Genomic DNA, 9151 nt, shown 5'->3' with positions numbered 1-9151 from the left:
CAGGAGCCCCGTGAAGGACAAACCTTAATTAGACTTGATTTTTTAAGTTTTCCCTCGTGGTTTTTAATTATTAGAGCAAATGTCTCTGATGTTGAACTTCACGTCAGGGAGCCTCAATGCCAAGGCCCTTAATAAATTCCATGCACTTTTTACAAGGTTACGTTCTTCGGAGAACTGTCTGCACGTCTTTCCAAACCCCTCAAGACTGGACACTAAGGAGTATAAATAATCATTCTTTAAAAATTATACTTCCTCTACAACCTTGAATTTGAAATGTGAATATATGAATATAATAGGTCTGGAATTACTATGCAGATTTATGGGGATATCAATTTAGGTTATATCACAGGCCCAACTAGGCCTTTCATTTTGAGGCTGGGGATTTGTTAACGCTGGGATAGAGTTTGGGGAAAACGTGATTCTCACAGACGCGACTGAAGCTCTCTGACATGGGGGTCCTTTGCAGAGTTAGACCTGATTCTGAAATTGAGAAGACAGGAATAAAAATCAAATCTTGAACAGAAGTAGCTGGAAATTACAGAGAGGAGTGATGCTTTGCTCCAACCTTCCCACTGTTTCGAAGATGGGTTTGTTTGTTTTGTAAAACAGCCGGCATAATTCAGCTGGAGGAGGTACAGAGATCTTTCTGCTCCTTGTTTCAGTAGAAATCGATTGGCTGTAGCAGGTGCAGCTGTCCCCCCTGCGTTTAGTACCTCAAATAAAATCACCCTCCTTGTTGGCACGACTGATACTTCTTTGGTCTTCGTGTCCGCGGCTAAACAAGTATTAATTAGATAATCCGCCGAGGGCTGGCGGAGGGGGAGGAGACGAGGGAAGGCAGCGGCCCAGACTTGGCCGCCCTGATTTGTGCATCGTGACTGCGAGTTGCTCGGTGGACGGAGGGAGTCCTGGGGGAGCTGAAGGAGCGGCTCCGGGCAGCTTCTCACCTGCATTACGGACGGTCCTGGGGAGGAGAAGCCCAAGTTCAAAGCCAACGGCGGACACCACCTCCCGGGAGAGCCGAGCCCCCCCCCCCCCAAGATTTCTAGGGGGAGGTCTCGAAAGCTCTCGCGCTCTCCCTGGCCACCCCCAACCCACCCCCACCCCCCAGCCGCTAGGGGCCGAAGTGGGGAGAGGGGAGAGGGAAGGAGCAGGATCCGGGGTGGGGGCGGGGGGCTCGGCGCACTAGAAATGCCCAGAGACGCAGCCAGACTCGGGTGGGTGTAAGTGCGGCGGGGATGAACTTAGCGAGGGCAGGCGCTGACTCCCGAAGATGCTCGCGGCTCTCTGACGATTCTCTTTTCTCCTCTCCGACCCTCAGGTCACCCCCCACCGCTGCGGGGCTCCCTCGCGCGCGGGGCCACAGGGCCAGTTCAGGCCCTCGCTGCCCCTTTAAGGGTTCCCGAAACTTTCCCCCTGGTATCAGATGAGCCTCGTCACATCCGTTGGCCGTAGCAGCGGGGCGCATTCCGAGGAAATTCAGGACTCGAGTTTCCCGGGGAAGAGGCGCGGCCCGACGCGAGCGAGAGCGGGTAGGGCGCGCCGGTGCGTTCCCGCGGACCCAGCGCTCCGCTGTGACCTTGGCCGCGGGGGAGGGGCCCGGCTCCTGCGGGGCAGCCGCCGCCCGCCAGAGGGGGCAGCGGCGACCAACTTGCTCAAGTTGGCGGCGCGGGCTGGGGCGGCTCCGGCTCCGGCGCCTCCTCCCGCTTCCCCGGTCCTCCTCCCGCGGCGCTCCTCCCAGCGGCCGCCGCCCGCCCGGTGCGCGCCCAGCCCTGCCCGCAGCCCCGCGCCGAGCCGCCGCGCCGCCGCCACCACCGCCACCGCCGCCACCAGCGCCGGACGGGACGGGCCGGGCCGGGCGCGCCCCCCGGGCCCCGCAGCGGGCATGGGCGCGCAGGCCCGGGCGCTGCTGCTGCCGCTGCTGGCCCAGTGGCTCCTGCGCGCAGCCCCGGCGCCAGCCCCCGCACCCCTCAGGCTGCCCCTCCGCGTGGCCGCGCCCACCCCCGGGCCCGGGACCCCCGCCGCGCCCCGCGCTGCACCCCAAGCCGACGGCCTGGCGCTCGCCCTGGAGCCCGCCGGCGGCGCAGCCAACTTCTTGGCCATGGTGGACAACCTGCAGGGGGACTCCGGCCGTGGCTACTACCTGGAGATGCTGATCGGAACCCCCCCGCAGAAGGTAGGTTGGCGGGCGCTCGCTCACCCAGCGGACCCGCGCCCCACCACCCCTGCGGTCCCCCAGGCTGCAGCCACGGGTTTTCCGGGGTTCGGGAGGGAGCGCCCAGCGGAGCGTGCGCGCGGTTTAGCGTCGCCCCCAACCACACCTCGGTAGAGCAGAGTGGGGACACGCCGGGGGGTCCCTCCGCGCCGGGAGCGGGGCGCGCGCCCTGGGGACGCGGAGCGCCGACCGTCCTGCCCCGGGCTCAGCCGAGGGTGTGCGCGAGTGTTTCAGAACTTGTTAGCCCTCCCCTCCGAGCGGCGGGGCGGCGAGCGCCTCCAACGGGCAGCCCTTCTGGCGAGCGGGGAGCCGGCACCGTGGGCCTCGGGCGCGATGCTGTGGCTCCTGGGGGCTCACCTTGGATGCCCGATCTCCTCCCCGCCCTCCCACCCCCTTGCTGTCTCATTGCTACGGGGGCTGGTGGCCGGCTCCGGAGGCGCAGTGCCTGGAGTGGGATCTGTGCGCGAGCCCCGCCGAGCCGCCCAGGACGCGGAGGCTCGCTGGCTGCGGGCGGAGGGGGCCGCGTGGCTGCCGCGCGGCTCTGCTCTCCCAGAGTTGGCTCGTCGGCTTCCTCCCGCCCGCCCAGCCGCCCAGCCTCGCTGCACCGAGCCAGCGTCTGCACACGTGTGTGTGCAATGTACTAAATGCGGTCCAGCTCCTGCGGAAAAATCCAGGCTGAGTAAGGCTTCCGGGGACCGAGTGGCCTCCCGATGACCAAATAAAAATAAAACCCAGCAGCCTTCTTTTTATTTCAATCTGATTTTATTTATTAGCACTTCTTGTAGCAAGAAACGAATGCCCCCCCCCCTCACCCCTCACCCCCGGCTCAGTAATCTTAAGAGAAACAATTCCCCAAGTCGATTTGGTCCCCCCCTTTCCACGTTTACCTGATCTAAGTGTGATTTGAAGTCAGGTTTTTCTTATCAATTGAGTACAGTCCCAAGATACTTTGTTTTTATTTTTAACATTGTCATTTGAGTTTCAATTCAGCTATGATTCCCCCATAAATAGAACATACTCATGACTTTGGTGTAATTCTAATTAAATTATTCAAGACTTGCTTAAGAGGAAAGACGCGCCATGCTAATTCTTTTTAAAAAAAGAAACTCTACTGAGTAACTTCTATACTTGCTTAATTAGTCTTTTTAAAAACAACCCTCCAGAAATGTGTTCTGCTCAAAACTTGAACTCTGGTTGCCTTTCCTCTAAGCCTTGCCTTCCCGGTGGAGGGTGGGCAGGGAGGGGGAGGGTGTCAGCTGAGGGAGCTTAACTTGACCGCAGGGGTGTGGTTGCTGGTCAGAGCCGCCATGTGAAGACACGCGCTCCTGGTGAGAACCTTGTACTTTCTGCCTTCCCAAGATTTCCCAGTATTTTGTGGATGACCCTCTTTTGTGGCCCAAGGATGAGCTTTCGAACAGGAAATGACTCTCTGTTTATGAAATATGTGCTTTGTGGGGAAGTGCTCTTGTTAATTTTTGAGTGGAAGGGAAGTCTTTGTACTAAAGTAAAGATTTGGGCACTTTGGGCACTGTGATAAAAGGGGTCCTAGATATCTCCCTCCAGGGAAGACGGGAAGGGGGGAAAAAAAGCCTTGAGAAGGGGGCGGGGAATGGGAAGATTTCTCTTGGGCTCTCAAAAAAAAAAAAAAAGCCTTTCATAAATAATACCTTTTCTTTATTAATTAATCCAGTGACCTTTATTTTATTATTTTTTTTAAAGTAAGCTCCAGGCCCACCGTGGGGCTTGAACTTACCTCCCAGAGATTGAGAGTCACGTGGTCTATGGGCTGAGCCAGCCAGGCATCCCAGTGACCTTTACTTTAAAATGATGAAGTTTAATTAACAGGATCATATTGCATGCCTAGTGCTTGTATCTTTACCTTGGCCAAGGAGGTAGTTCATTCAAGGTTATTTCTCAGTTAAAGATGAGCATGTTTCCAGGGAAGGCTGTTTTTAACAATCCAGATTTAATTTTTACATTTGACGGGGAATGAAATATTCTGTTCCTCCTTCTTGGCCTGATTTAGTAATAAGTTGTTTTATAGCACAATCCTTGCGTACGATCTCTCCAAAGGCCTACTATAAACTCTTGGGTACTAGTGACAAGCACATTGGGATTCATTTCTTCCCTCTCTCCTCCTGAAATGTCTCTGGCCACCAGCAAGATGTTTGCCGCAGGCCCTGGGGTGACTTCTGAACTCGGAGTGAGGTTTCCTGCTCTATTAACGGCCAAGAGTTATGCATTTATTCTTTGCTGATTCTCCTAAGCCTAAAATAAAACTTGCTTAGGTGGAGAGAAAAATGCAATTGTAAATTCAGGCATTAAATAACCAGGAGTTTTTGGAGAGGTAACAGTCCCTAGCCATGGGGAGGTCTCCCCTCGCGTCGAGCGCCGTGCCGTGGGGGTGTTGTCCTGGGGGGATCCTCGCAACCACCCCACGGCTCTGATACCCATTTAGGGGTTGGAAAAACAAGCGTGGAGAGGTTGAATGACTGGCCCAGGGAGCAGGACAAGAAAGCGGGAGAGCCAGCAGTGGACTGCGAGTAGTCCACGTGGCTGGACTCCAGAAGCTAGGTGGCTAGACTCCACTGGGCATATACCTGCCTGCTCCCTTTCTTCCCTGCTTCCTTTTCTTTTTCCCCTTTTTTTTTTTAAGATTTATTTATTTATTTGACAGAGAGCACAAGCAGGGGAGCGAGAGGGGGAGGGAAAAGCAGACTCCCCGCTGATCAGGGAGCCCCAGGTGGGGCTCAACCCCAGGACCCTGGGATCATGACCTGAACCAAAGGCCGATGCTTGATCGACAGAGCCACCCCAGCACCCCTATTTTTCTCTTTTTAAACAAAATTTGGCCTTTAACTACCCTATCCAGGGAGAGATCCCTGGACCTTAAAGCCCAGGGTGTTAGGGACTTAATGGGTGACCAGCGATGGACTCCAGCCCCGTGCCGCCCTGCAGCCCTCCCCTCCCTGCAGGGCAACCTGCTGCATCGTTGGCTACAGGGACGCATGGGAGAGGGAAAGGTCACCAGAACCAGCGCTGCCCAGACCCCGCTCTCCTGTGGGAAAACCCCACTGTTGGACATGTGCTCGTTCCCTGAACGCTTCCACCAAGAACTGGGGGGGTCCGTCGTACTGCCTGCCACCGCTGAAGACATCACAGGCATGTGCCCCGAAGCCCATGCGAGAGCAGGGCCACGTTGGCATGGAGATGAGTGCCAGGTGTTCGATACCATCACGTGACTCCTTGTGAACAGTAGAGAACCAGCAGCCGCTTGAACCATGCAATTTGGTCTTATTAATAATAATAATGGTGTTCTAAAGTGATTATAATTATAGCAATTTCCATTATTTTAAAAAAAGGCTTTCACCCTGACGCAATCAATCTGCCTGGAAATGCTAAGGGTCTGCAGCTCTATACCTTGTAATGGCCTCAAAAAGCCCTTAGGGATTTCTGTTGAAAGATTTTCTGTCATCTCCGCTAATACGGAGGAAACAGACGGCAACACGATTTTCGTGTTTAAACATTCTACTGTAAGGAGCTAAGAAATTATTTTGGGGACTCACATTTTAATCATGGCGCATTGGCTTACCACTTCTTAGTACACAATTGTTTGGAAGACTTTGGATTGAAGATATGTGCCAAGTATATGCAATTTAGGAGTTTGTCTTTTTTAGAATAAGCAATCCAGTGTCCCTAAATTACATGAAACTCACTGCAGGCGAGGCTGGAAAAAGGCAGGCAATGGGCACCGAGAATAAACTTGATGGAACGCAGCGAGACGGTGAAGACGGAGGACAATGGGAAGCGGAGAGATGGCGGGGGTTCGAAGAACAGGAAAGGCAGAGCAAGGCTCCCCCCAGCTCCTGGGAGTGGCACATGGTAGTAGCGACTCTGAGCGTCATGGAGGAGTTCAAGATGCAGGTCCTCCTTCGGAAGGCAGAAAAGCCAGGCCGAGGCACCTGCTGAAAGCACCTTAGAGGGACAGTCTGAGAAGTCACTAACAACCGTCAATATTAACAGCTAACCTTTATCCCAGGCTCACTGGATGGTGGGTACCATGCTAAGTGTTTTGCACAGATCACCTCATTTATTCTCCGAACAGCCCTAGGAAGGAGGTGGAAGTTGTGCGACTTAATTATCAGACAGAGAGAGCAGAGCCCAGAGAGGCCCAGTAATCTGTCCAAGGTCCCCTGGTGAGTGGCAGAGCTGGGGTGTCCGTCAGGGAGTCTGCCAGTTCCGTCCTGCAGACCCAGCCCTTCGCTCCTGCTCCCCTGTGCACTTGGACTTTAAAAAAAAAAAACAAAAAACCATTTTCATTCACCTGTGGAGGACTTGGGTGTGGCTGGAAGCATCCCGGATGCTGGTGGCTTTACACTGGTGATGGCAGTGGGCAGGTGATCGCACGTGCTGCCTTTCCCTTATTGGTTGGAGATCTTTTGAGCTTTTAGCCTCCTACAGCCGCTGTCACAGATCCCACAAAGCAGGTGACTTAAGACAACAGAAGTGTATTCTCTTGCAGTGCTGGAGGCCAGTCACCCCGAGGGAGATGCCGTCAGGGCCCTGTCCCTCCCCTGACTCTCCCAGCTTTGGTGGCTGCCTGGAGTCCTCCTCCTTGTTCTACGGCTCCGGGCTGCATCTCTTCGGTCTCTGTGTCTGTCTTCAAATGAAATCCTCCCCCCACCCCGTGTGTAAGTCTCTAGGTCCAAACTGGCTTCTGAAAATGACACCTGTCATTGCATTAGGGTTCACCCCGCTCTGTTCTGACCTTATCTCAGCTTCGTTACAACTGTAGAGGCAGAGATTAGGATTTCAACCTATTTTTTTTATATAATGCATTTTAGGGCCACCTGGGTGGCTCAGTTGGTTAAGCATCTGACTCTTGGTTTCTGCTTAGATCTTGATCTCAGGGTCATGAAATCAAGTCCCGGTGTCAGCCTCCGTGCTCAACACGGAGCCTGCTTTTCCCTTTCCCTCTGCCCTTCCTCACCGCTCCTGCTCTCTCTTTCAAATAAACAAAATATTTTTAAAATGAAAAAAAAAAAAGACTCTAAAGCATCCATCACTCCTCTTTGTTGAAGACGTTTGATAGAGAATACAGACCTCTCTCCTCTAGTATGTCTTCCTGTCCCATAACACTTTCTTGACTTCTGATGTCCTCTGTTGAAGACATGTGGGCATCACCTCATCCGGGCTTTCTGTTCCTCCTAGAACATTGCTGGCCCCTCTTAACTAAAAACCAAAAGGGGGAGCTTAAGGTTGGTTCTTGTCATGTTGGACCCGAGGACAGACGTTTCAGGGCAGTGTTTTCCTTTTCTGCTGGTGCCTGGCAGCGTGCCTTGGGGTTCGTAGCTCAGACACAGTATGGAACGGGTCAGGCCTTTTGTGTCCGGATTCAGGGTCCACCTCGGGGTTGGTGGCTGCTGACCTTTGCCCCAACCCAGGCAGGGTGAGGCGGGAGTACACAGGTCCATGGTGATGGTGGGCACTTCTGTCTCCAGCCGAACAGCTCCTCCAATGACCAGCAGTGGGGCCCCTGCTCATGCTCGGCTCCATGGCCCTACATCCTGGATTCCTTCTTGCCCAGCCTGGGCTTGGTGTGGCTTGGTGTACGTTGGTGACGATGGACACTATCTAGGAAACCAGTGCAGCTGTGAGGCAGGTGCGTGGCCCAGCTTGCCTTCTGTGACTTCGTGGATGTATGTTCACGGGCAAAATGTGAGTAAGGGTGTATACCTCGTATTCTGGGCTAGTTTCCTGAGCCGTGGAGAATGTGCGTGATTCACAGTTGGATGGGCTATCGCTTGGTGCCCCATTGGCCCCTTCTGGTCCAAATGAACTATTTGATTTTTTGCCTGTGGCTGCTCAGTTGCTTTTTTGCTCTTGGAATTCTCAAAGAGGAAAAAAAAAATACTCTTGGTGTAACCAAGTGAAAGAAACAAAACTGGTGTAACCGCATTTAAGAAACCAGAAGGTTTGTTTATGGGTTAATGTGTGCTAGCCAACACGGGTCCCGGGTTGGACATTTTTGGATTTTTATTATATGGTGCGTCATATACCTGTACCTGGAAATACACAGTCTTAGCATTTCCATTTTAGAAAGATAAAGAGGACTGTCGGAGGAGTAAAGCGAGTGCTGCCCTGGGCAAGCTTCATCATTCTGCGGAGCCGTAAAGGCTGTGGGAAACCTCTCTCCTTCCCTTTCACACTAGACCGGGAATGGCCCAGCGGGAGGATTTATACCTGGTCTCGCTCAGGCCAGGCTCGTGCTCCCACTGCTGAAGCCCTCCAGAGCCCGCACTGGATAGATGGCCTCAGTCGGCAGTGGGCAGGGGACTACCTCAGGCTGCCAGCCATGCAGACCCCCTGCCTGGGACAAAACAACAAACCCAAATGCCCCCAAACCCCCAAAACCCAGCCCTAAGCCAGCCCCTCAGAAAGTGGTGACATGGGGGGCGAATGGAGGAGAACACTGAATCAGAAAGTCTTCCAGGCAGCAGAGAGGTGGGGACAATCAGGACCCTTGCCGGAAGGGACGCTGCTGCTTGGGGAAGGTGGATGGGGATTCCCGAAGCGTCCGTGGGCATCCAGAGCCCTTTCCGTGACACCAGGCTGCCCCCTGGAAACCAGAAGCATCTTCCAGTGGGACAAGTTGCTGGGAAGCTGGCTGAACTGCATTCATTTGGGACTGGGGTGTTTGGGTGCTGATCCCGGAGGTGGGGCCTGCCGAGTGCTTGGTGTGGGAGAGCCTCTTGGCGCCTCATTCCTCAGCTTGTAAATTAGGAGATTGGAGACCGGGTGACCTGAGCACCCTGCTAGGACTCGAACACTCAACGGCTATGATCTGTTGTAGTTCTGAATGCTTTCAGAAGTTCGAATTTTCAGCAGGTGTGTGCAGGCAAGTCACCTAGATGTCTGTCAAAATGCAGAATCTAT

The 9151-nt window shown here is 54.1% G+C and overlaps 1 protein-coding gene across 1 annotated transcript in view; it reads left to right on the top strand.

Moving 5' to 3' along the window:
* Positions 1-1474: 1474 nt before the first annotated feature.
* BACE2 (beta-secretase 2) overlaps positions 1475-9151 on the top strand; it is an 86552-nt gene continuing 78875 nt past the window's right edge. Inside the window, exon 1 of the mRNA XM_082721930.1 lies at positions 1475-2176. Coding sequence (XP_082578056.1) covers positions 1886-2176 — 291 coding nt within the window. The 5' untranslated portion in view covers positions 1475-1885. The remainder of the gene's footprint in view (positions 2177-9151) is intronic.

This window comes from Mustela nivalis, assembly GCF_964662115.1.
Source record: "Mustela nivalis genome assembly, chromosome: 1".
Lineage (NCBI taxonomy): Eukaryota > Metazoa > Chordata > Mammalia > Carnivora > Mustelidae > Mustela > Mustela nivalis.
This window is presented reverse-complemented; position numbering and strand designations above follow the sequence as displayed.